Genomic DNA, 27,789 nt, shown 5'->3' on the forward strand with positions numbered 1-27,789 from the left:
TGACTATCCATATCCTGGCCTGCCAGTTTTCCAGCCATCATAACATCTCTAGGATGTTAGGGAAGCGATCAACGGCTCAATGTCTAGTTGACAGCTGGTATCAAGTAGAGTGCCCCCGGGGTCAGTCCTGAGGCTGGTTTGTTCAACGTCTTTATTAATCTGGACAATTGGATAGATTGCACCCTCCACAAGTTTGCGGATAACACTAAAATGATGGGAGAGGCAGATATGCTGGAGGATAGGGATAGGGTCCAGAGTAACGTAGACAAATTGGAGGATTGGGCCAAAACGAATCTGATGAGGTTCAACAAGGACAAGTGCAGAGTCGTGCACTTGCGACAGAAGAATCCCATACACAACTGCAGGCTGGGGATTGACTGGCTAAGCAGCAGTTCTGCAGAAAAGGACCTGTGGATTACATTGGATGAGAAGCTGGATCTGAGTCAGCAGTGTGCCCTTGTTGCCAAGAAGGCTAATGGCATAGTGGGCTGTATTAGTAGGAGCATTGCCAACAGACAGAGGGAAGTGATTATTCCCTTCTATTCGGCACTGGTGAGGCCATATCTCGCGTATTGCATCCAGTTATGGGCCCCCCACTACAGAAAGGATGTGGACAAATTGGAGAGAGTCAAGTGGAGGTCAGCGAAAATGATCGGGGGCACATGACTTACGAGGAGAGGCTGAGGGAACTGGGCTTGTTTAGACAGGCCACAGGAAATAACCAAAAAGTCACAGATAGTGACCTGTCTGTGACTTTTACTAAAAATATCTCTAACTAAATCTTACCTGCTGCGGGGGGAGGTGGGGGGGGCACCCTGGACTCCGTGACTTGTCAGTTCTAGTGGAACCAGGATTTTGCCTTGACATTATTGCTACCAGCTAGAAGGAGGTCTGACCACCTCTGGCCGTGGTTTGTTTAGGAAGGATCTAGAAACTGATTTTCCCCAAAATGAATATAGGGTTCAATGAGGGGAGAAAAAAAAATTTTCTGCTCCAAACATGCACCACTTGTATTTGCTAAACATAAACTCCATCAACACCAGCAATTTTTAGGAATTCTCACAATAGTATTAATTACTTATCAAACTGATTGATTTTCTACAATTGTACAAAGCCCATTATAGTTACTCGATGAAATGCATCATAGGAAATGTTGCTATACATCTTTTTAATTGTGGTCTTAAATCCACCCAAACTCCTCTTGTCCTTCCATCTTTTTCCCCCAGGGAAATTGGATTGCCCATACTCCGTTATCAGAGGGGTAGTCGTGTTAGTCTGGATCTGTAAAAGCGGCGAAGAGTCCTGTGGCACCTTACAGACTAACCGACGTATTGGAGCATAAGCTTTCGTGGGTGAATACCCACGTGCAACTGACGAAGTGGGTATTCACCCACGAAAGCTCATACTCCATTGTGTCCTGCTTCTTCCCAGCCTGTCTGGTTTTTTTCAGCTGTCTCATCACTTTTTTTTTTTAGTTCAGCTAGCTATCTAATTATTCATCTCTGACAATTATCTGATGCTCACTGGCCTAGATCTGTCAGTCCTCCTGAGAACTGCATATGAGAGGGGAGAACGGTAAAGAGAAAACAGTGCTTCATAGCAGCAAGCAGGCAGATGGAACAAACATATTTAATTTCTTTGGAAAGCAGCTCATTGTACAAAATGCTGGTGAGAATTGTTTCACTTGTTCAGTGATCATAATGCAATTCATTTAAAAATATGGCATGTTGAGTTACCTTTCCAGCGCTCATCTCCTCGCCACTGTTCTTAGTCTAGTCTATATCCTGGACCATAGGCATGTATATTAATTAATAAATATAAATGTTAAGAGCCAAGAACAGTTGCATACCTAAGAAACATCTCATTTCTTACTGTGACCCTCATCCTTCTCCATTGTTCTTTCATACTGTTGTTTCATTTATCATCCTTTGATGTTGGTATGATTGAAGTTATAAACTCTTTGGGAAAGGGTTCTGGCTATTTAAATAGATTAAAGTAACATGTACACTCTTATTTGTACTGAAGCTGTCACTAAAGCTACTCCTTGATAGCAAAGTTCTCTATTGGTAGTAGAATTCACTATTTCCTCTCGTACACTAATGCAAGGTAGAGATGGAAAAGCTGCTAGGTCAATTGCATCTTTCTGCCAGGGCATGGTTGTTCCTGACAGTACGGTATATATGCAACTATTACTCCTGGGGGAACTCTGCACTACTTCTGCATTCACAGAATTTATATACTCAGGGATGTCTTTGCATCCCTGCAGAAAAATGAGCTTCTGACAGGGCAGCAAAGGGAAGCCACAAGATCGGTCATGCAACCCTCCCAAGCAGTATGTTTCAGGTGCTTAGGGCAACCGGCAGAGGTAAATCACCGTGGGACAGGAGGCAGCACTGGCGAAGACTGGGCTGGTGGCTCTTACCCTGCGCCAGGCTCAGCTTCTAGTTCTAGCTGGGCTGGGGAGGACGGGACGCCTAGTGACGTAAATAGAAAAGAGCATAAACATTATATTTTTACATTTAAATTTGGTAGTAAGAAAAGCCAAAAAAGTTTTGAAGAACAGCTAGCCAAAAACTCAAAGGGTAATAATAAAATGTTTAAGTACATCAGAAGCAGGAAGCCTGGTAAACAATCACTGGGACCCCCGGACGGTCGAGATACAAAAGGAGCACTTAAAGACTATAAAGTCATTGCAGAGAAACTAAATGAATTCTTTGCTTCAATCTTCATGGCTGAGGATTTTAGGGAGATTCCCAAACCTGAGCCATCTTTTGTAGGTGACAAATCTGAGGAATTGTCACAGATTAAAGTGTCACTAGAGGAGGTTTTGGAACTAATTGAGAAGCTTAACAGTAACAAGTCACCGAGACCAGATGGCATTCACCCAAGAGTTCTGAAGGAACTCAAATGTGAAATTGCGGAACTAACTAACTAACTATGGTTTGTAACCTGACCTTTAAATCAGCTTCTGTAGCCAAGGACTGGAAGATAGCTAATGTAACGCCAATATTTAAGAAGGGCTCTAGAGGTAATCCTGGCAATTACAGACTGGTACATCTAACGTCCGTACCGGGCAAATTAGTTGAAACAATAGTAAAGAATAAAACTGTCAGACACATAGAAGAACATAAATTGTTGGGCAAAAGTCAACATGGTTTCTGTAAAGGGAGATCATGTCTTACTAATCAGAGTTCTTTGAAGGGGTCAACAAACATGTGGACAAGGGGGATCCAGTGGACATAGTGTACTTAGATTTCCAGAAAGCCTCTGACAAGGTCCCTCAGCAAAGGCTCTTATGTAAATTAAGTTGTCATGGGATAAGAGGGAAGATCCTTTCATGGATTGAGAACTGGTTAAAAGACAGGGAACAAAGGGTAGGAATAAATGGTAAATTTTCAGAATGGAGAGAGGTAACTAGTGGTGTTCCCCAAGGGTCAGTCCTAGGACCTATCCTATTCAACTTATTCATAAATGATCTGGAGAAAGGGGTAAACAGTGAGGTGGCAAAGTTTGCAGACAATACTAAACTGCTCAAGATAGTTAAGCAGACTGTGAAGAAATTCAAAAAGATCTCACAAAACTAAGTGATTGGGCAACAAAATGGCAAATGAAACTTAATGTGAATAAATGTAACGGTAATGCACATTGGAAAAAATAACCCCAACTATATACACCTCTACCCCAATATAACATGGTCCTTGGAGACAAAAAGTCTCACCGCATTATAGGTGAGACCGCATTATATCAAACTTGCTTTGGCCCCACCTGTTCCTTGTTCTCTGACAGCCCCATCCAGAGACCCCCATCCCTAATCACCCCCAGGACCCCATCTCCTACCCAACCCTCCTGCTCCTTGTCCCCTGACTGCTCCGACCCTTATCCACACTCCCGCCTCTGACAGGCACTCACTGGCAGTGGCGGGAAGCGGAGCAACGCGGCCCCAGCCCGCTCCACTCCACCACCTCCCAGCCGCGGTGCTCCGCTTCCTGCTGCTGGTGAGTGCGGGGAGGTTGGGGAAAGGACGCCCCCCGTACTCACCTGCGGTGGGAAGTGGAGCGCCGCAGCTGGGAGCTGGCGGAGTGGAGCGGGATGGGGCCGGGCTGCCCCGCTTCCACCACTGCCGGGGAGGGGGGGGCATCCCTTACCCCAAAACCCTTCCCCCGAGGGACACGGCTGGGGCCGGGGCAAGGGAAGCGGAGCGGGCTGCTCCCGGCCCACCGCTAATCCCCCGGGCCACTCTGGGACGGCAATGCCCCCCCCCCACAGCTCCTGTCTCCCAGACCCTGGGGAGGCGAGCCCCTGACCACCCCCGAGACCCTCTGCCCCTTATCCAACCCCTTGGCCTGAGCCCCGGCCCAGCACCCTTAACTCACTGCTCAGAGCAGTGTGTTGGAGCTTTACCACATTGTATGCGAACCCGCGTTATATCGGGTCATGTTATATCTGGGTAGAGGTGTACATACAATATGATGGGGGCTAATTTAGCTACAACTAATCAGGAGAAAGATCTTGGAGTCATCGCGGATAGTTCTCTGAAGACGTCCACACAGTGTGCAGCGGCAGTCAAAAAAGCAAACGGGATGTTAGGAATCATTAAAAAGGGATAGAAAATAAGACTGAGGATATCTTATTGCCCTTCTATAAATCCGTGGTACGCCCACATCTTGAATACTGCATACAGATGTGGTCCCCTCATCTCAAAAAAGATATACTGGCATTAGCAAAGGTTCAGAAAAGAGCAACTAAAATGATTAGGGGGTTGGAACGGGTCCCATAAGAGGAGAGATTAAAGAGGCTAGGACTTTTCAGTTTGGAAAAGAGGAGACTAAAGGGGGATATGATAGAGGTCTATAAAATCATGAGTGGTGTGGAGAAAGTGAATAAGGAAAAATTATTTACTTGTTCCCATAATATAAGAACCAGGGGCCACCAAATGAAATTAATGGCAGCAGGTTTAAAACAAATAAAAGGAAGTTCTTCTTCACACAGTGCTCAATCAGCCTGTTGAACTCCTTGTCTGAGGAGGTTGTGAAGGCTAGGACTATAACAGGGTTTAAAAGAGAACTGGATAAATTCATGGAGGTTAAGTCCATTAATGGTTATTAGTCAGGATGGGTAAGGAATGGTGTCCCTAGCCTCTGTTTGTCAGAGGGTGGAGATGGATGGCAGGAGCGAGATCACTTGATCATTGCCTGTTAGGTTCACTCCCTCTGGGGCACCTGGCATTGGCCGCTGACGGTAGGGACCATTGGTCTAACCCAGGATGGCCATTCTTATGTTCTTAAGAGTTCCTCTTCCCCTACATGGCATTTGGAGCTGTGTCAGACCCACCCCCAGATTTCTCCCCTGGCTGTCGGAAGCTCTGCAAACTCCCCCCCCCCCCCCCCCATGCTTCCTGCACCTATCACTTCTCAGCTGCAGGGGGAGGGATCACTGTACAGGGAGCTGCTCCCCCATCTGCCCAACTCCCATGCATCCACACCCCCCTTCATATCCAGACCCCCCCCCCGCCAAGCCTCACACACCCCCACGCCCAGAACCCCCACAACGAGCCCCACTTCCCCTGCACCTGGACCAGCCCAATGAGCCACCCACACCTGGGTCCCCACCCTACCGACCCCAAACCAGCTGCACATGGATTCCCCCCCCCCGACCGAGCCCCACTACTCCAGCATCTGGACCCCAAACACACACACCCAGACCCCCTGCTGAGCCCCAATCACCTTCACCTGGACCCCCCCTGCAGAGTCCCATTACCATTGCACACTCAACCCCCCAACAAGCTCCTGTGCATCTAGATCCTCCACTGAGCTGCCCGCACCCAAATTGCCCCACACACAACCATCTTAACCACACCTGGATCCCCCCCACACTAAGCCCCTTCACACTTGGATCCTGCCTTGCTGAGCCTGCCTGCCCACAACTGGTGCACCTGTCATAGAGGGGTAGGGCCCTGGGGTGTTTCTGGGGTAGGCTCGGTCCTTGTGCTCTGTCATGGTTCGGTGCAGCTTCACCTCTGAGCCTGTGTCCCTGTGGGAGCTGCACAGTGATCTCCCACCTCTGTGCAGCCAGTGGCCTGTGCTCCCCAATGCCATGCTGGAACCTCCACGTTTATTTAACAAATAAAATTTGCAGAATTTTAAATTTTTGGGCACAGAATTTTTAATTTTTTGGTGCATAATGCCCTCAGGAGTATAACTGTTTTCTTCAACCCAGTCTTTAAATCTTGGGTGATAGGACTTATACGGTTTTCAGTGAGGAACTGTCTCGGGATCCAGCAGTAAGCTTTTATTGATAAGGGGGGGGAGGAGGGGACACTTGATCTGCCTGTCCAGGTTGCCCACCTGTGTCTCGTAAACTGCCTTAAATGATTGCCCTCTTCTTGATGTCTCCATCATTTAAATAGCTGTGCACACCGATTGTCCTCCAATCTGAGTTGTCCTTCAGCCAAATTATAATTATTTATGACCTAACTCTTCAGTCTTTCCTAAAAATGGAGTCCCTCTCCCTCTTTAATAACTATGGGAATACTTACAATTTGAAGGTCTGATATTCAAGCATAATATATGGAAAATCAATAGAATCACAGGGAAAGGAGTGTGTCCGTGCTGCTAGGGAACTGTGTGGCTTTTAATCATGTACAGTACCATACATCAGTAGCTTCTAGAATGCTTGCTCTTCTTAGTCACAGGTGACACATAGCCCATACTAGTGCCATCTCCTGTCCTCTCTTGGTGGGAGTCTTGTTTTATTGGATGGATACAGGCTTTCAAGAGCTGATGTGTTTTTAGTGGAAGTGTGATTCAGGAAGTAACAAAATGGCTGCTCTTTAGACTTCCAATCAGTGAGAGAGAGAGAGAGAGTGTGTGTGTGTGTGTAAACTTTCTCCTTTTCCACTTCTGATGTTTCAGAGTAGCAGCCGTGTTACTCTGTATTCGCAAAAAGAAAAGGAGTACTTGTGGCACCTTAGAGACTAACCAATTTATTTGAGCATAAGCTTTCGTGAGCTACAGCTCACTTCATCGGATGCATAAAAGTGGAAAATGCCTCTACCCACAACTAATTTTTGGGGCATTGTTGCATGTGATTTCCCCTCCCCCTTTCCTTGCTATGCAAAAGCAGGTTTGCTGTTCTTAAATGATTGCAGGAAACAGTCAGGCCAAATGGAAGCTCTGCCACGCAGATGTGGTGGGTGCTGGTTTCTGATAGGGATAAGATTAGTTTGAAAACTACCAGCAGCTGTGACTCTGAAGGGCAGTGCTTCTCATGCAGCCTGGCCTGCTGCCTCTTGGCTACGGCTGTATAAAACCAGAGCTGATTACTAACAATTCCAGAAACACTTAGCTATTGTAGGAATGAAGGAAAGGGAATAAAAGCTTTCTGAACACAGTAAGCAAATATCACTAACTATTTTGGTGGGAGAAAGGAGGCTAAACTTCACTGTAGAGCTGGGGATGCTGGGGTGGAGACTGAAAAGCCAGGATCTGAGGCAAATTCTAGAAAGCAAAAGGATCCATGTTGGCTCATTTTAGATTAAGTAACTGTACAACAGTTGCTTTATAACTAGCAAACTATCTGTTCTTACTGTTCTCTTCTATGCCCTGCCGTACTGCTGCTGTTGGTTAGTGACCTGTAGTTCCAATGGGAGGTGATAGCAGGGCATTTTCCTCTAGGGTCCCATGACTTGGGAGTTCACTTACCCGTCTGCGTCTGCCAATGACTGATTCTCTACCCCCACCCCCCGGCCCCAACTTTCTGGATGTGCTGCAAAGCTTATCCTTTTTTGGGTGTTATGGAAACGGGGTGATCAAAGGAAGGGCCTTGCTGGATTTTTATTTATATCCAAGTCGTTATTTCTATTTTGCTTTGTATTGTGTATTTCAAAGGGTGGGTATTTATGAAGGTTTGTATAAATCTAAATTAGTTTATATATAGGACCATATTGTTAGCCACTGCAAAAGGGCAAAGGTCCAGTGAAGTAAATGGAGCTGCACCTGTTCATGCCAAAAGAAGAGCTCATAGACTTCAGCCTTAGTGCTCAGGGCAATGTCTCTTGGTACCGGACAACCAAAACTGAAGCTTTCCTGAAGCAAAGCCCTTCTGATATCAGTTGGTGGGGGTATGGGTGTGTGTGAGAGAGATGGAGCACCAAAGTTTTTTGTTCATAGCATTTTTTAGCCCCTGCTGGGGAAGAGTAACTGGAATAACCCCTGTGCCCTTCATCACAGCTAGATCTTGGAATTATATTAGTTCTTATTTTGGGTAAAACCACTGGTTATGAGGATCAAAACTGCCGTCCTTTTGATTTCAATAGATTCTGTAAAGCAACTTTATTAGATTGTTAAAGTAGCACATTGGCTGGCTTCTATCCAATAACTAGATGTCTGACAGTATACAGTAAATGTTGAAATCTAGTATGAATTGGTAAGAGAACTATTACATTTAGGTGAACTTAAGGAACTTTTCTTGGTGCTCCTGGTACCTTTTTCTATCGGTTGATCTATCTGTCTTCAATTTAGCAATGTTAAGTAATAGTTAATGTGTGGTGGTGGTTTTTTTTCCCCTTACAGTGCCTCCAAAGCCAGTGCATCTGCAGAATTCATTTTTATCCATCACACACCAAACCCCTATGCGGAAAGCTTTACCTACTGCACAACCAAGAATGGAGGAAGTCACACCTACCTCTGCTTCTTGTGTGTCAAAGGAAAAACCCCACAAGGTGTCAGATCTCATCAGTCGTTTTGAAGGAGGCAGGTAAGTCACTTGCTTTTTTTTTAAAGTAAGGGGTAAAGGGCGATGTGTCCTAATTCTTTTAACAACACTCTGTGCAGATTAATGAACTATAACATATTGCGTAAATGAATGGTATATGTTGTGAAAGTATAGACTCTGGTATTGCTCTCACTGAAGTCAATGGCAGTCTTGCTACTGATTTAAATAGGAACAGAGTAATGCCTATGATAACTATTTGATATCTCCCCAGGATTAGCTGCAACACAGTGCTTCTTGCTTTGCAATATATTGTCTAATTGCAGTATTTCATTAAAAGAAAAAGTGTGTTTAAACAAACCTAACTTGTGGTGGTCTGCCTAATACTTATAAATGTTGATTTAGAATATTAATAATTAATAATAGAAACTTAACTCTTTTTTTAGTCCTTGGAGTACACACTTTTTACAAGGTTAGTTTCTCGAGCACAATCTGAAGTGAAATAAATAATTTGCATGATTAAAATATCCTGAAAAATGTTCATAGTTTGGAATAAATATTTAAAATGAAATTGTTCAGGGAACCTTAATTCCTTTTGTGTTTATTAATAAATCTCAATTTATAAAAAGTGGAATCATTTGAAATCTTAATTTTTCTTTTGACTTTTCATACTGGTTTGCCCTTTCTTACATCATTCCGCGTACACAGGAAAACTAAATGGGTCACTTTCACTTACCTGTTTATGGTCCGTTTGACTTTCTGGTTGTAGTGAACTAGAACATTGCTGCTGTTCTTCATTTTACAAAACTGCAGAGTGCAGGCAAATATTTAGAACACTGAAAAATGTCAGCTGTGATGACATTTACTGTCACTAAAACATCCTGTTCACATACCATTTTTTTAATCAAAATGTACATGAAGGGACTAAATGCTCTAAAAGCACACTTTGAAGCAGTGAGAAGAAACCTATTTCTAATACTATAACAAACTTTTTATATCCATGTCCCAAGAGGTTTCCATGCTCCTGTATACACATGAAAGGTCAGTTCCTCTACTCAGGATATATGTGTGAACATAAGTTTAAAAGCCGGGTCGGGGGGATGGAATAACTACCATCAGAAGAGGGAGTAAATTTTAAGTGAATGTAATCTCAGGTGTTATCTTCATCTTAAAAGGAGATGTGTCAAATGAAAACAAACCCCAGGAAGCTCTTTGTTTAAACAATTGGATAAATGGTCATAAATATTATACGGTGACCTTTCAGAAAGCAGTAAAACCTCAGACTGGGCCAATTCTAGGAGCAGTGAGAGTTGTCTAGTGGGTATATATGGCATTGGCCTTCCAGTACTTCAAGGACATCCGCATTCTGAAGGAACATTTCCTACATGAATGTATGATTTATTATGCATCGCCAGCCCACTAATTTAAGGCCAATGTCCACACATGCATCAGAGGGCAGAATCTGGCCTTCAGGAGGTGGAATGCATCTTAACATACGAGTAGTCCAGTGCTGCAAGAGGAGACTTTATTTACTAGAAGCCCAAGACTATCACACGGATGATGAGCTTGATCTATGACAGGAAAAGGAGCCTCTAACCTATTTGAGATCTCATCTGACTGCTACACTGCCATGACAGCTGCGAATAGGGAAAGGGGAAATGCAATGTTGGAGGATTTGCAGGAACTTTTTCAGTTTAGGCCCCACCCCCAGTCTCTGTTTTGTTTTCCTTTTTATAATTCTCCTGAAGTATCAGTCTCAGAATTCTTTTAACAGTCTGGTATCCTTAGGAAAATGACTCTTACTCTTCCATCTGCTTTAATAGTTATCCAGTTTGGTAGGGACCTACTATGAGGCCTGTTTAACAAAAGCGAGGAAATGTCATGATGGAGCTGCGTGATACAGGATGGGTTAACTGACTCTTGTTACCCCACATGATGAATTTTCACCCATCCTTCAAACTGAACTGCTTCATTTTTGGTTAAGGAGGGAAATAAAAGAAATTAAAACATAGCCACTAGGACTTCCACCGCTCCCAGCTTCTTGAGAAAGAGCTAAGATGATCTCATGCATCTCCTTGATGCTGGGAAAAAAAAGCCAGGGAACCTTCTAACCACCCTCTAATATCAGGATCTCCTGACTGGGAATTACACGGGTAGCATGCTTTGATATCTGTCATCCTCAGGAGGAGGTATCTTGGTTCCATCTTTTGGGGATGTCTGAATGGTTTTGAGAAGTCTGTACTATTTTGGGACCAAAGGGAACTATAAATATTATTATGCTAAAGCCCTATTATTCCCTATTTACAATGTTTGTTCATTTTTTACTTATAAACATGGGAATTGCCTGACATGAAGAGATAATTGATCCATCTATCTAGTGTTTAATCCCATACACTAGCCTGTGCCTGACTTCTAGAGCAAGACTAATCCTCCTTTGAGAAAAAGCCTCCATAACACACCTGGCCAGTTCTGTGTTATATTGTGGGCTGGGGAAAAGAATTTTTTTTTCATATCCTCAGTTGGCAATGTGCTGCTGCTTTAAAGCAGGAAGACTGACATCCTCTGCCAATCTTTTGTCTTTGTATACCCAAACTGTGCAGTAGTACATTGTGATTGTGCAATACAGTAATAGGTTTTAGTTTGCTTGCACAGCCCAAAAGCTAATAGAAATGGGGAAGAGTTAGAATTATTCTTAACTATATGCAGCAATATAAAAAATACATATATTTTGGCATAAAAAAGCCAAAATGAATTTACAGGAAGTTAACTATTTTTATAAATGAATGTAGCATAATATGCATTTCACTGACTTTTTAAAAGGGTATCATTTTCACAAAACAAATTGCACTGTGATTTTAATTTGTATACATGCTGAAAAACAAAACACGAAAAAAAGAAAGCCAACTCACAGAAAACCAACATCCAAATGAAGTGCATTCTTCAAACCACCAATAAACCTGTTGAGTCTGTAATGTGGTTGTAATATTTATTTTAAGGAAGAGTTGTATGGTTTCTGCTATTTCTAACCCTTCTAAATTAATCCTGCAATGGAATTAATGGTCTTCACATATTACAAACAATGCAGCAGGAAGACTGCATCATTTATCACTTTATGCAAAATAGTTTTATCACCACAGTTCTTAAAAAAATTTTTTGGGGGGGGGATTATGAATTTCTAGTAAAACAGCAACATGCAAGTATTCCTTTTCATCCCAGTGATTTTACACTAATGCAATAAAACCTTTATTTTAGAATCATAGAATCATAGAATATCAGGGTTGGAAGGGACCTCAGGAGGTCATCCAGTCCAACCCCCTGCTCAAAGCAGGACCAATCCCCAATTAAATCATCCCAGCCAGGGCTTTGTCAAGCCTGACCTTAAAAACTTCTAAGGAAGGAGATTCTACCACCTCCCTAGGTAACGCATTCCAGTGTTTCACCACCCTCCTAGTGAAAAAGTTTTTCCTAATATCCAACCTAAACCTCCCCCACTGCAACTTGAGACCATTACTCCTTGTCCTGTCCTCTTCTACCACTGAGAATAGTCTAGAACCATCCTCTCTGGAACCACCTCTCAGGTAGTTGAAAGCAGCTATCAAATCCCCCCTCATTCTTCTCTTCAGCAGACTAAACAATCCCAGTTCCCTCAGCCTCTCCTCATAAGTCATGTGTTCCAGACTCCTAATCATTTTTGTTGCCCTTCGCTGGACTTTCTCCAATTTATCCACATCCTTCTTGTAGTGTGGGGCCCAAAACTGGACACAGTACTCCAGATGAGGCCTCACCAATGTCGAATAGAGGGGAACGATCACGTCCCTCGATCTGCTCGCTATGCCCCTACTTATACATCCTAAAATGCCATTGGCCTTCTTGGCAACAAGGGCACACTGCTGACTCATATCCAGCTTCTCGTCCACTGTCGCCCCTAGGTCCTTTTCCACAGAACTGCTGCCTAGCCATTCGGTCCCTAGTCTGTAGCTGTGCATTGGGTTCTTCCGTCCTAAGTGCAGGACCCTGCACTTATCCTTATTGAACCTCATCAGATTTCTTTTGGCCCAATCCTCCAATTTGTCTAGGTCCCTCTGTATCCTATCCCTGCCCTCCAGCGTATCTACCACTCCTCCTAGTTTAGTATCATCCGCAAATTTGCTGAGAGTGCAATCCACGCCATCCTCCAAATCATTTATGAAGATATTGAACAAAACCGGCCCCAGGACTGACCCCTGGGGCACTCCACTTGACACCGGCTGCCAACTAGACATGGAGCCATTGATCACTACCCATTGAGCCAGACAATCTAGCCAACTTTCTACCCACCTTATAGTGCATTCATCCAGCCCATACTTCTTTAACTTGCTGACAAGAATACTGGGGGAGACCGTGTCAAAAGCTCTGCTAAAGTCAAGAAACAATGCATCCACTGCTTTTATAGAGTATCTTTAATGTTAACAGTAGCCCAGAGTAGGAACCCTGAAAGAATACCACTGAAAGACAAAATTCGGGGTACATGCCAGGGACAGATGCATGTTTGGGACTGACTTGAACTGATGAGGCATGAACAGAAAGGCGGCTTTCCTCTTGATAGCAACAAGGATCTGAAAGGGTGGCACTAAATAAATTGACTGACTGACCTGGGTCTGGACTATAAAGATAAGCGTGTAGAGCTATATTAAGAATAGAAAGCTTTTACTATATCAGAATATAGTAAGGAAAATGGAAAAATTAAAATAATGTTTCTTGCACACTTAAGTGTAGCCATGGGAACAGAGGGGTCTATGGACAGAGCATTGGACTGGGATTTAGGAGATCTGGATTCTATTTCCAGCTCTGCTGCTGGCCTGCTGAGTGACCTTGGACAAGTCACTTCAGCTATGTGCCTCCATTTCCCTGTCTGTACAATGGGGATAATAATACTGACCACTTTTGTAATGTTCTTTGAGTTCTACTAGTGAGGAGTGTCATAAAAGTTGTTTATTAACAGGCAGACAATGGACACCATTTTAATTTCTAGGAAGATGTATACTGTTGCCCGTGTGATTTGTTGAATTAAATATGACTTTACACCATGGAAGGCCTATATTAGACATGTTCTGCACAACTGAACATTTCTAATATTAGCAAATAAAAATAGCTTTGCAGAAGTTTAAAGTTGTGCAATATAAATGCCCTCTTAAAGTTAAACACTTTTTTTCTAATGTTGCCCTTAACTCTTTTTTCTTTTTTTCTTTTTTTAACCTTTTAGTCCCTCAAGTCCTAGTGATTTGAAGAAAGAATCCTCTGTTGTAAAGGTTGCTAAATCTCAAGGAAGATATGGGTCAGCATCACCTCAGCCAAAACTCCTCTCCCAACACCCACTACAAAAGCAGGGAAATAATACAGGTCAAACTCAGGTTGTACAGAAACACACGGCCAATGGAGTAGTAGCACAAGGCCAGATGGAATGCAAGGACAATAAATTACTGGAACATAGCACCAATACATCCACTCCAGCTTCAGATATTGCAGTCAACAGTAACTTAGTAAATGGGGAACAAGAAAGCACTACTACAGACTCACTCCAAGCTACAACGGTCTGCACAGGGCAAACTCTTGACTGCTGCAGGACTCCAAGCAGGGACACATTGTTCCAATCTGAAAATGAAACTGTAGAAACTAATACTAATGTAGAGGAAAAACAGAATGAGGAACTCAATAAGGAAGAGGAGCATGTAGAAGCAAAGGTAAAATTACATTCTGTATTTTTTCCTTGCATACAACTGTGCCTGTGTTTTTTCCAGGTGCTTCGAATAAAAAAAATAAGTTTTTATAGAGCCATTCAAAATGGAAGATATTTTTGATTTCCCCTCACAACCCATTTATTCTTTTAAACTTTGAAAAAATGTGACCAGCTCTGCAAATAAATAAAATCAAATAACCAGAAACCTTTCAACAATAATTAGCCTTTTAATGAGGCACTTCTGAAAAGGCTGAATACTTTTAACCTGTGGAAATAGACCCAGATTATGTGCTGTGCAGTGGCATTATTATGTCCCAGTGCACCAAAGCTGGGACTCCTCATAGATCTTGAATATGCAAAATTTGGCAACTCTTCCAAATTGTTTAGTGAAGGAGGTAAAGGAGGGCATTTTAGAAAAGAACTGTAACTGACCTAAACTTGCATGTCTAGTCATGTTTGTGCTATGAGAGAAGGTGGAGGAACAAATGGTTGGAGTGGCAAAAAAACACACACTAACACAGCAGCATCAAGACATCTGGAGACAGAACTGGCTTGTGAGAGCTTAGCTCGAGTATAACCCATTGAACGGATCTAGCAAGACAATAGGAAGCCACTGGAATGTCCCAGTTAGACACCAGGGATGAAGAGATACATTTATCCCTTGTTGAAATCCCATTGAAGTCAGTAGAATTACACGGGGGATAAATCTGAGATTTCCTAGTAGGGACTTCTTTTGTTGTTGTTAAGAGGAAATGAGTGGGTGAAAGTGAATTGATCTTGGAAAATGTAACTGCAAAAAAATCACATCCTGCTTCCAAATGCAGATGACTTTTTAGTCCATGAGTCACTGTATTGTAACAAAACCATGGCCAGCTAGATTTGTGTGATTGCCACTTTGCTGCACACCAGGGTCACTTGAAACTTCAGGGGGAAGAGAAGGAGAGAACCAAGCTCTTGGTCTTGAAACCACAGCCCACTAATACTTGAGGTAAAAGACAATATCTACGGTCTGTCAGACAGAATTAGACACACATACTTGAGTGTTGCTATCTGAAACACACACCCACCCTCTGTTTGTGTGTGTGTCTCTCTCTCCCTACCTGTCAGTTTGCTATAGGATTATGTATTTTAGCAGTCTGTGGGTGGAGGCTTTTGTGATTTTGTACTGCTTCCCCCCCCCCCCCCCCGCATGTATATTTTGTTCCCACAAATTTTGTCTTTTGTGTATTTTCTTTTGGGTTTTCACTTATGGAAGAAACAGCATATCACCGGGCATTTAATTTTGCATAGTTGGTGATCCTGTGTGTGTGCAGGATAAACAGTGCATGGGAAAGGTAGGTCTCAAATTTTCACATGTGTACTGTTGAATATCTTAGCCAGTGACTGGGAGGTTATCCTTGTTGCCGATGAAGAGTGTTAGGATCCCATCTGTGCATAGGTCTGATAGGAATCCAAGGTACCTTTGCCCTGCCACACCTTCTATTATATTTCTTTGCTTCCTGTTCTGTGATGCCTGTTTCTTTTTATGTGCATGTCTAGGCCAGTACAATACACTGGACACTTCTCAGGCAATACAGAATGGGAATCCAAATTATGCAACAGGTGTTGGCAGTATGTACAGGAAAAGGCAGAAATATGAGGCTGCTGGAATCTAAAATATAGGAAGGAACTGGGCAAATGCCTGGAGAAAATGCTAACGAGAGCAATCCCATCTGTGCCTGGTCTTGGCCCCGTGGATAGCCAACAGATGTTATCTGACCTAACTGACCAAAAAGAATAGGTGTAATATTTGAACCAGTTATGGCTAGATGCATTACCTTTTGGTGCTAGAAGAATAAAGAAGCAGACACAAAGTCAGAATGGTTAAAATATAGAACAGTAATACCAGCCCTGGAACATTCAACGCCCAGTATATTACATTAGAGATGACAACTGTTTCTGAACTATATATTCATTTGCAATACAAACAAGACCTTCATTCAGTCCTGGGTGCAGACTTTTGTTACCATCTTCAAGCAACTGCAGAAGCAGATTATGTTGTGAAAAAGAGAATGGAAAAGAAAGCACGTGCAATTTTATTTTTGCCTAACATCCCAACTCAACAGCAAAAAAAAAAAAAAAAAAAAAAAACAGGATGGTGTAAATGCAATCTAACAATTAGCAATAGCAGTAGATATAAACTCTGGTTCCCAAATTGTGAACCGTGGTTTCTTTGGGGAGCCATGAAGGGGTCATGAGCAAGCCACAAGTGTTTGGGAACAAATTTTAATCTATATGCCTGTTTTTGTTTATTCCTAATTAGGACACAATTAAATTGGACTCGCAATTAAATTGGACCCCTCTCTATGGGTCTGTGTCTTATGCTGCTGTTGGTGCTGGGGCAGCATCTGTGTCCTCCACCCCTAGGGCGGGCTCTCAGCAGAGAGACTTCCTGCTGAGGGAAGCAGTCAGTCAGAAGTCTCTCAGCTTAGAGCCCCCTGCTGGAGTAAAGGGCGCAAAACGTATGCCTGTAGTGCCCAGGGACTCCCCATGGAAGCAAGCGCCCCCAGCCCAGCCCAGGGCTAGAGACTTGGACTAGTGGGTCTCACGCTAGCACTCTAGAAATAGCTGCGTAGACAGTGCTTTGAAGTTGTGGCTTGGGCTGGGGCTCCAGGCCCTGAAGTCCCTCCTCCCCCTACGCTTCAAAGCCTGAATCACTGCCCATGGCAATGAACCTCCCAGCCCAACCCACAATGTTTACACAGCTGTTTTTAGCACAGTAGCGTGAGTCCTGCCAGCAAGAGTTGCCAACCCTCCAGGACTATCCTGGAGTCTCCAGGAATTAAAGATTAATCTTCAATTAAAGTTCGTCATAATGAAACCTCCAGGAATACATCCAACCACAACTGGCAACCCTATCACCAGCCAAGTCTGTCTACTCGGACTGGGGGGTTGCTGTGAGAAGTGTAAACATATCAAGAGAGGCTCCCAGTCCTGGCAGCAGCACCAGTGCCAGCAGATAGGGCAAGGAGACTGAGGTGGAGACAGGTGTGTCTTGTCTTGATAATGGAGTGATTTTTGCCAAATGCTAAGCCTACATGTAAAATATCTTTGACCAAAGAAGGTGATTTTAGTAAAGTTCAACAGCAGAGGAAGAAAAGTAGAGAACACAATGATAGTTCTATTATATCTGGATATTCATGTCACAGTGTGACTGTAGAACGTCCACAGCTACAACGTGTCATTTATTTTCAAGTGTTAGTAACTGAAAACATGATGCCAAGAGCATTTAGAAACCAACACTTGGAATTCGTGAACAAAAGCCATGCTTTTTCCTTCAGAAACTAGAAGAATTAAAGCATTCCCCCCCCCCCAAGTCACGTCTAAAGAGGCAACTCCTCAGAGGCATCTTATGTGGCCATGCAGATTACAAAAAGCAAACAAGCACATACCATTGGTAGGACCCGTCTCATTCCATCAGTAATAGACGTGTAGAATTCTAATATGGGAAACAAGCAGCCATGACACGAAAAAACCATTCCTTTGTCAAATAACACCTTCCATCGGTGCATTGATGACCTTGCAGAAAACATCCAGGACCAGTTGATAGAACAAATTTAAGAAGAGTCAATATTTGCACTGTAGCTTGATCAACCACAGACGTAGCTAACATGGCTCAACTTCTGTGTTATCTGAGATTTATAAAAGTAAGTGCAATAGTTGAAGGACTTTTTATTTTGCAAAGAAACCCCGACCTGAACAACCAGTGAGGAAATACTCATGATCCTCAGTAAATTCATAGTGGATGAAGGTCTTAACTGGGCTATGTCTGAGGGTGGCTGTGCACGGATGGTGCTATAACTCGAGAGACCTTTGGGGTTGCAGCCATGAGTAAAGAAAGTGGCAAGAGCAGCAACATGGAAACTGAATGATTCCTTGCAAAGCTTTGGCATCAAAGAAGTTGCACCCTGAAATACATGAGGCCCTCAACATTGTTGTTACAATAATGTAAAATCCTGGGCAGTGAACATGTTATTTTAGTATAATGTGCTGAGATGGGTTCTGACTACATTCCTTTCACAGTAAAGTCAGGTGGTTGTCATGTGGGAAAGTGTTACAACACATCTTTAAATTGCTTGAAAAAATGAGAATTTTCTCCTGGGAAAACAGACCTTGCAGATTACGTTTGTAAGGGGGGCTTCTTGAGCGCATTTGATTGATTTACCTGATGGACATATTTGGCAAATTGAGTGCACAGAACCTAACACTTCAAACTAGGAATACAGATATGCTAGATCTGAAAGAGAAAATCAGGGGATTTATAAAAAAGCTTTGTCTTTGGAGATGCTGCATAGAAAAGAGTACTGAGATGTTTCCAGACTTAGAGATGTTGTCAAACTTTTTATCTTTTTTTAAAAGAGGGAAAGTGATCAAAATTCTAATGAGACCAAATATTAACTCATTTTTTCTGGTTTGTATTCTCATTTTGATGAATACTTTCCTGGAGTTGGACATGAATCTGCAAATACCAATTGGATTTGAAATCTGATCTAGGTAACAGTTTACTCCATTCCAACCTTAGGTATTTTATCTTACAAAAGTCTTAGAATTGTCAAGTAATCACACTGAAGACCAAGTTTTCAAATCCAACAAACCAGGAATTCTGGATTTCTGTTGAAGGAGAGTACAAAGAAGTCAGTGATAAAGCTATGAAAATACTGCTTTCACTTGCTCCCAGTTATCACTCTAAGGCTGAGTTTTAAGCGGTGATTTCTGTGAAAACTAACCATAGAAATGGTTAAAACTTGGAAACTAGCAGATACTCAACCAAATATTGCACAACTATGCAGTTTGTAATGGGCCCAGTCTTCTCACTAAAATCGTATGGTGTCTGAACATGCCAAAAATCCATAAAATCAAATTATAGTTTTAAAAACCCAGATTAGATCAGTGTATATAATTAAACTGTAGACATTTAAAGTCACAGAACTGTTCAGTCTTGTGTCCTTCTTGAATCTAGTGTCAAATACAAAAAATAAAAATTGGCTGTGGCAAATCACCAACTTTTAAAATGGGGTAATGGAGCTGCAGTACTAAAAGCTAGAGATCCACTATGTAAACGACCAGCTATATTCCTTGCCCAGCACCTTTGATGCTTTGAAATGTATTCCTAAAATTTAAGAAAAGGGAAGGAGGAGAGGGAAATATTCTTGCCTTCTGAATGTGTGTGTCTTAAAAAGATAAGTAGATCCATTGCTTCAAGGATGGGGCTGAGTTTGAGGCTGGGGACTATTGTGAAGCCAGAGCTCATAATAGAGAGCGAATTCTGAACGTTCTTCTCTGTTCCTTCTCTCAGTTCTATAGCAGGTAGATCTGACTAAGGCATTATGGAATTACAGGTTGTAAAGGGATTCTAACAAAATGGTCACTCGACGTGGCAGAGTTGTTCTGTTATTGCTGCAAAAATAATCCTGTGTGGAACTTGAGTTTTAAACACTTTACAGGATGTAAGAAAAAATCAAGAACTGCAAATAACACATGGCAAAAGACCTTTAAAGAGAAGATCTTAAGAAAATTGCCAGTCTTGTGTAATGGGATGTGTTTTTCTAACACAAAGGCTGAACAGTACAAAAATGCCACAGCTGTATGAGAGAACACTCTGGGAGAAGTGTTCCATTAGAACTAACTGAAGACACCCCCTCCCTTCCCAAAAAAAAAAAAGAAAAGAAACAAGTCTGACTACCCCTTTTGAATGTAACGGAAAATCAGAATATAGACTATTGTGTTCTAAGGAGATTAAAATCAATTGTGTATTTTCAGTAAACAAAGCATTTGTTTGACATGTGCTTTCAGTGGCCGTGCTACAGGCTGCAATATTGTAGACACACTTAAGTATCCCAGAGTTCATGCACGCTGCAGATGTGATGTGGTGTGCTTTTGGTCTGTGAAAAGGACGGGACAGTTTCTTGTATGATGAACGTTCTGCCCGAAAAGGACACACCTTTTGCCACACTTGTGAGACCGAGAAAACAGCTCTCCTTTATGCCCTAGGTTCTGTAGCTTTGCCTTCCCTGAAGGGACAGAAGTCAGAGTGTGAACATTGCTACATTTCCCTAGGGAAGAATATTCAAAAGGTCATCCCTTTAGCATTGTGTATAGGAGTGACAGCAGTGTCTAAACTAGTGCGGTCACATCTTCAGGGGTAATGAAATCTGTATACCCTTTCTTGAAGGTGGGTAGATAGACAATAAATTTATATTTGTAATATTTGGCAGCTTGAAGGGAAGCTGAAGAGAGAGATGTACTTAGTAAATAAGATGATATAATAATGTTGCCAGCTCTCATGATTTTATCGCAAGACTCATATTATTTGGAGTTTGCCTTAAAGCACCAGCTGCTGGAACCAAGAGATTGCATGAGAACATCAGTCTTCATTTAAATTATAGTTCTAGCCCACTTGGTTGCAGAGAAAAGCTTGAAAATGTAGAGTCCGTGTGACTTAAATGCTCAAACAGAAGTCATAGAATCATAGAATCATAGAATATCAGGGTTGGAAGGGACCCCAGAAGGTCATCTAGTCCAACCCCCTGCTCGAAGCAGGACCAATTCCCAGTTAAATCATCCCAGCCAGGGCTTTGTCAAGCCTGACCTTAAAAACCTCTAAGGAAGGAGATTCTACCACCTCCCTAGGTAACGCATTCCAGTGTTTCACCACCCTCTTAGTGAAAAAGTTTTTCCTAATATCCAATCTAAACCTCCCCCACTGCAACTTGAGACCATTACTCCTCGTTCTGTCATCTGCTACCATTGAGAACAGTCTAGAGCCATCCTCTTTGGAACCCCCTTTCAGGTAGTTGAAAGCAGCTATCAAATCCCCCCTCATTCTTCTCTTCTGCAGGCTAAACAATCCCAGCTCCCTCAGCCTCTCCTCATAACTCATGTGTTCCAGACCCCTAATCATTTTTGTTGCCCTTCGCTGGACTCTCTCCAATTTATCCACATCCTTCTTGAAGTGTGGGGCCCAAAACTGCACACAGTACTCCAGATGAGGCCTCACCAATGTCGAATAGAGGGGAACGATCACGTCCCTCGATCTGCTCGCTATGCCCCTACTTATACATCCCAAAATGCCATTGGCCTTCTTGGCAACAAGGGCACACTGCTGACTCATATCCAGCTTCTCGTCCACTGTCACCCCTAGGTCCTTTTCTGCAGAACTGCTGCCTAGCCATTCGGTCCCTAGTCTGTAGCTGTGCATTGGGTTCTTCCGTCCTAAGTGCAGGACCCTGCACTTATCCTTATTGAACCTCATCAGATTCCTTTTGGCCCAATCTTCCAATTGGTCTAGGTCCTTCTGTATCCTATCCCTCCCCTCCAGCGTATCTACCACTCCTCCCAGTTTAGTATCATCCGCAAATTTGCTGAGAGTGCAATCCACACCATCCTCCAGATCATTTATGAAGATATTGAATAAAACCGGCCCCAGGACCGACCCTTGGGGCACTCCACTTGATACCGGCTGCCAACTAGACATGGAGCCATTGATCACTACCCGTTGAGCCCGACAATTTAGCCAGCTTTCTACCCACCTTATAGTGCATTCATCCAGCCCATACTTCCTTAACTTGCTGACAAGAATACTATGGGAGACCGTGTCAAAAGCTTTGCTAAAGTCAAGAAACAATACATCCACTGCTTTCCCTTCATCCACAGAACCAGTAATCTCATCATAAAAGGCGATTAGATTAGTCAGGCATGACCTTCCCTTGGTGAATCCATGCTGGCTGTTCCTGATCACTTTCCTCTCATGCAAGTGCTTCAGGATTGATTCTTTGAGGACCTGCTCCATGATTTTTCCAGGAACTGAGGTGAGGCTGACTGGCCTGTAGTTCCCAGGATCTTCCTTCTTCCCTTTTTTAAAGATTGGCACTACATTAGCCTTTTTCCAGTCATCCGGGACTTCCCCGGTTCGCCACGAGTTTTCAAAGATAATGGCCAGTGGCTCTGCAATCACAGCCGCCAATTCCTTCAGCACTCTCGGATGCAACTCGTCCGGCCCCATGGACTTGTGCACGTCCAGCTTTTCTAAATAGTCCCTAACCGCCTCTATCTCCACAGAGGGCTGGCCATCTCTTCCGCATTTTGTGATGCCCAGCGCAGCAGTCTGGGAGCTGACCTTGTTAGTGAAAACAGAGGCAAAAAAAGCATTGAGTACATTAGCTTTTTCCACATCCTCTGTCACTAGGTTGCCTCCCTCATTCAGTAAGGGGCCCACACATTCCTTGGCTTTCTTCTTGTTGCCAACATACCTGAAGAAACCCTTCTTGTTACTCTTGACATCTCTGGCTAGCTGCAGCTCCAGGTGCGATTTGGCCCTCCTGATAACATTCCTACATGCCCGAGCAATATTTTTATACTCTTCCCTGGTCATATGTCCAACCTTCCACTTCTTGTAAGCTTCTTTTTTATGTTTAAGATCCGCTAGGATTTCACCATTAAGCCAAGTTGGTCGCCTGCCATATTTACTATTCTTTCGACTCATCGGGATGGTTTGTCCCTGTAACCTCAACAGGGATTCCTTGAAATACAGCCAGCTCTCCTGGACTCCTTTCCCCTTCAAGTTAGTCCCCCAGGGGATCCTGGCCATCCGTTCCCTGAGGGAGTCGAAGTCTGCTTTCCTGAAGTCCAGGGTCCGTATCCTGCTGCTTACCTTTGTTCCCTGCGTCAGGATCCTGAACTCAACCAACTCATGGTCACTGCCTCCCAGATTCCCATCCACTTTTGCTTCCCCCACTAATTCTACCCGGTTTGTGAGCAGCAGGTCAAGAAAAGCACCCCCCCTAGTTGGCTCCTCTAGCACTTGCGCCAGGAAATTGTCCCCTACGCTTTCCAAAAACTTCCTGGATTGTCTATGCACCGCTGTATTGCTCTCCCAGCAGATATCAGGAAAATTAAAGTCACCCATGAGAATCAGGGCATGCGATCTAGTAGCTTCCGTGAGCTGCCGGAAGAAAGCCTCATCCACCTCATCCCCCTGGTCCGGTGGTCGATAGCAGACTCCCACCACTACATCACTCTTGTTGCACACACTTCTAAACTTAATCCAGAGACACTCAGGTTTTTCTGCAGTTTCGTACCGGAGCTCTGAGCAGTCATACTGCTCCCTTACATACAGTGCTACTCCCCCACCTTTTCTGCCCTGCCTGTCCTTCCTGAACAGTTTATAACCATCCATGACAGTACTCCAGTCATATGAGTTATCCCACCAAGTCTCTGTTATTCCGATCACGTCATAGTTCCTTGACATCACCAGGACCTCCAGTTCTCCCTGCTTGTTTCCAAGGCTTTGTGCATTTGTATATAAGCACTTGAGATAACCTGTTGATCGCCCCTCATTGCCAGTATGAGGCCGGAGCCCTCCCCTCACAGACATTCCTGCCTGTGCTTCCTCCCGGTATCCCGCTTTCCCACTTACCTCAGGGCTTTGGTCTCCTTCCCCCGGTGAACCTAGTTTAAAGCCCTCCTCACTAGGTTAGCCAGCCTGCTGGCAAAGATGCTCTTCCCTCTCTTCGTAAGATGGAGCCCGTCTCTACCCAGCACTCCTCCTTCATGGAACACCATCCCATGGTCAAAGAAACCAAAGCCTTCTCTCCGACACCATCTGCGTAGCCATTCGTTGACTTCCACGATTCGATGCTCCCTACCTAGGCCTTTTCCTTCCACGGAAGTCCAAGTCAAATAAAAAGGAACTTCAAATGAATTATATTTTTAAATCTCATTGCTTTTAGGCCACTCGTTATTTCTGGGGCCCAACTAATGATTTTTGAACACATGAGTTTGGCAGTAGTGATGATATATAAAAATTATACATACTTTATATTTTTCTCCCCACCCTTCATATGTCACTTGCTGTATTAGATTGTAAATCCTTTGAGGCAAGGACTCAGTCTGGAAAGGAAAGAATCATATTCTATATTCCCATACCCTCTTCATGTTTGCTGGCAGAATTGGAAAAGCTTTGTTGGTAAGGGATTGATGCTAGTTTACTTCGATCTGCAAATTTCAGTAGAAACTGCCTCAAATAAATTGGGATGTAGTTCATAGAAAAAGTTTGATGTAAATTCACAGGATTTGTAAATTTATTGCAGGATTATGAAAAATGTCTACATACTGCTAATATTTTAACTATGGAAGTGTAATATGTTTTTTAATCTCTGCAGGCTTTTTTCACATCACAGCTTAATGTCTCAGTTCAGGCAGTAACTTAAATGCAAACTATTTGTTTTTTCGTTTTGTATCACCATAAAATGATTCTAAGGGGGAGAAACACTCATAACTTTGTAGTAAGAGGTGTGTACCCAGACCACATAGAATGCATAATTTTAGGCTTCATCTGTAAACTGATCAGTTATTTGCAGTCCTGTCTGATACATGGATTTTGCCAGTTGAGCTGGGTGAAACAGGAAAGGTGTTCTGGTCTGGGTGGCTAAATATTTTGAAAAAGCCAGCTGTTAAAAGACTGAACACAAAAGTTATCTATTCTAAGTTACTGACTGGAATAGATAACTTATAGCAGCATAGGGTTGCCAGGTGTCTGGTTTTCCACTGGAACTCCCAATCAAAAAGGGACCCTGGCAGCTCCAGTTGGCACCACCAACCAGGCCGTTAAAAGTCCAGTTGGTGGCACAGCAGGGGCACAGAGCTAAGGCAGGCTCCCTGCAGCTCCTGGAAGCGGCTGCCAGGTCCCTACAGCCCCTGGACGCATGGGCGGCCAGGGAGGCTCTGTGCGCTGCCCCCGCCCCAAGGGACAGCTCTGCAGCTTCATATTGGCTGGGAACAGCAACAAATGGGAGCTGCGGGGGCAGCACCTGTGGGCGTGAGGGCAGCACGTGGAGCCTCCCTGGCCCCCCCCATGCATTTAGGGGCTGTAGGGACCTGGTGACCTCTTCCCAGGAGCTGCAGTAAGCACCGCCAGGACCTTGCACCTTAAATGTTCTCCTGCACCCCAACCCTCTGCCCCAGCCCAGAGTCCCCTCCCGCACCCAAACTCTTTCCCAGAGCCCGCACCCACCCACCCCAACACCTTGTTAATCAGCATTTTGGAATCTTGTAGTTTTCATTTAATATTAATCTTTTGTGTATAATAGAGAATACTTCTTTTTCTTATGTTCCTTTGTGATATTTCATGTAATAGATGATTTCCTGGAGCTATATCAAGCCATCAGTTTTTTTAAATAGACCTCTTTACTGAGGTCAGTGGAAAGTTCCGCTTAACCAAGAAGGCATGCTGTGGCCCTAGTACATTATCTATCTTGCTATTCTTATTTGTATGTTCCATTTTTGTTATTTAAAATGTTAAGTTGTTTGTATACAACTACAAAAAATCTAATTATAAGTCATTAGTAGTTTGGCACAATACTGATCATAGTCAGAAAAATGTGGTTGTTTTTTTGTTTTGCTTTTTTTGCAAAATATGCCTTATTTAGAGTATGCAAAAATTCCATGAAATATATAAAATTGTTTATACATTTTCTTGAAAAATTCAGTATTTTTTCCCACTTTCACTATCTGTTTAACAATTTTCCCAGTTGTGAAGAGAGACACATGTTCTGTCCATATACATGTACATATCATACTATGGAGACATTGTTATACTTCCATCATTAAGGCTGAGACTTGAACGTAAAGCAGGTCTAAAATCCCTCTTTCATCCCTTTAATTAACGATTTTAGTCATCAGATTCAATACCCTAATTCTTCAGAGCAAAGCTGAATTTTTCATAATTTTTAAGCTAAGTCTTTGACACAGGAAATAATTTAAAATAGGCTCCTTCTAAAATTTCCCCTGAGATTCTAAGTTTTTTCCAGGCTCCTATAACTAAACAACCACAGGTTTCAGAGTGGTAGCCGTGTTAGTCTGTGTCAGCAAAAAGAACAAGAAGTTCTTGTGGCACCTTAGAGACTAACAAATTTATCTGAGCATAAGCTTTTGTGGGCTAAAACACCTACTTCATCGGATGCATGCAGTGGAAAATACAGTAGGAAGATTATATCTAGATAGATAGATATATACACAGAGAACATGAAAAAATGGGTGTTGCCATACCCACTATAACAAGCATGATCAGTTAAGGTGAGCTATTATCAGCAGGAGAAAAAAAAACATTTGTAGTGATAATCAGAATGGCCTATTTCCAACAGTTGACAAGAAGGTGTGAGTAACAGTAGGGGGAAAAATAAGCATGGGGCCTGTCCCGTAGTAGGTGACTTTGGGGTACTCTTCTGGCTCTGTCAATCTGTTTCTTCACTTCAGCAGATGGATATTGTAGTTGTAAGAACGCTTGATAGAGATCTTGTAGGTGTTTGTCTCTGTCTGAGGGGTTGGAGCAAATGCGGTTGTAGCAGTGCTAAGTGATGGTCACATAAACACCACCCTATACCGGAAACCTACTGACCGCTATTCCTACCTACATGCCTCCAGCTTTCATCCAGACTACACCACACGATCCATTGTCTACAGCCAAGCTCTACGATACAACCGTATTTGTTGGAGATGGGCCATCCTGATTATTGTTACAAAAGTTTTTCTTTCCTCCTGCTGATAATAGCTCACCTTAACTGATCACTCTCGTTATAGTGGGTATGGCAACACCCATTTTTTCATGCTCTGTGTGTGTGTGTGTGTGTATTTTCCACTGCATGCATCTGATGAAGTGGGTGTTAGCCCACAAAAGCTTGTGCTCAAATAAATTTGTTAGTCTCTAAGGTGCCACAAGTACTACTCGTTCTTTAAACAACCACAGTAACTGGAAACTCAACTTCACATCGCTTCATTTTTATAACATACCCACGTTAGGAACATGTTAAAAATATAACCTAAAAGTTATTTCCACTGATTCGTAATAACCAATATTCGATCTGCAAAGAAGACTCACTTCCCCTCTCCTACATTGCCCCATCTAAAAACTTACCTTCACTCATCTCACATGGCCCTAAAATAGAGTCTGAGACTGGGGAACCCATTTCCTGTGAGCCAAGGCATTGGTATTTCAGGTGTTCTCATTGTGCCATGGTGCATAGAAACTGGGCCAAGCACATCAGGTCTTCCAACACAGTGGTTCTCTACCTGGGGTATGTGTACCCCTGGGGGTATGCAGAGGTCTTCCAGGGGGTACATTAACTCATCTAGATATTTGCCTAGTTTTAAAACAGGCTGCATAAAAAGCACTAGCCAAGTCAGTACAAACTACATACAGATAATGGCTTGTTTAGATGGCTCTGTATACTATACACTGAAATGTAAGTACAATATTCCAATTAATTTATTTTATAATTATATAGTAAAAATGAAAAACTAAGCAATTTTTCAGTAACAGCGAGCTGTGA

At 43.0% G+C, this 27,789-nt stretch overlaps 1 protein-coding gene across 3 annotated transcripts in view; it reads left to right on the forward strand.

Annotated features, from left to right (window-relative positions):
* The window catches only part of FGD4 (FYVE, RhoGEF and PH domain containing 4), a 186,309-nt gene that overhangs the window by 126,130 nt on the left and 32,390 nt on the right, over positions 1-27,789 (forward strand). For 2 of the 3 annotated variants that reach the window (XM_073321777.1, XM_073321787.1), the window contains exons 3-4: positions 8,571-8,754; positions 13,952-14,429. In XM_073321777.1, the coding sequence (XP_073177878.1) occupies positions 8,571-8,754; positions 13,952-14,429 (662 nt within the window). Of the gene's footprint in view, positions 1-8,570; positions 8,755-13,951; positions 14,430-24,214; positions 24,429-27,789 lie in introns of those variants that run through there. The other variant, XM_073321796.1, reaches the window with a different exon arrangement.

Source organism: Lepidochelys kempii, chromosome 1, assembly GCF_965140265.1.
Source record: "Lepidochelys kempii isolate rLepKem1 chromosome 1, rLepKem1.hap2, whole genome shotgun sequence".
Classification (NCBI taxonomy): Eukaryota; Metazoa; Chordata; order Testudines; family Cheloniidae; genus Lepidochelys; species Lepidochelys kempii.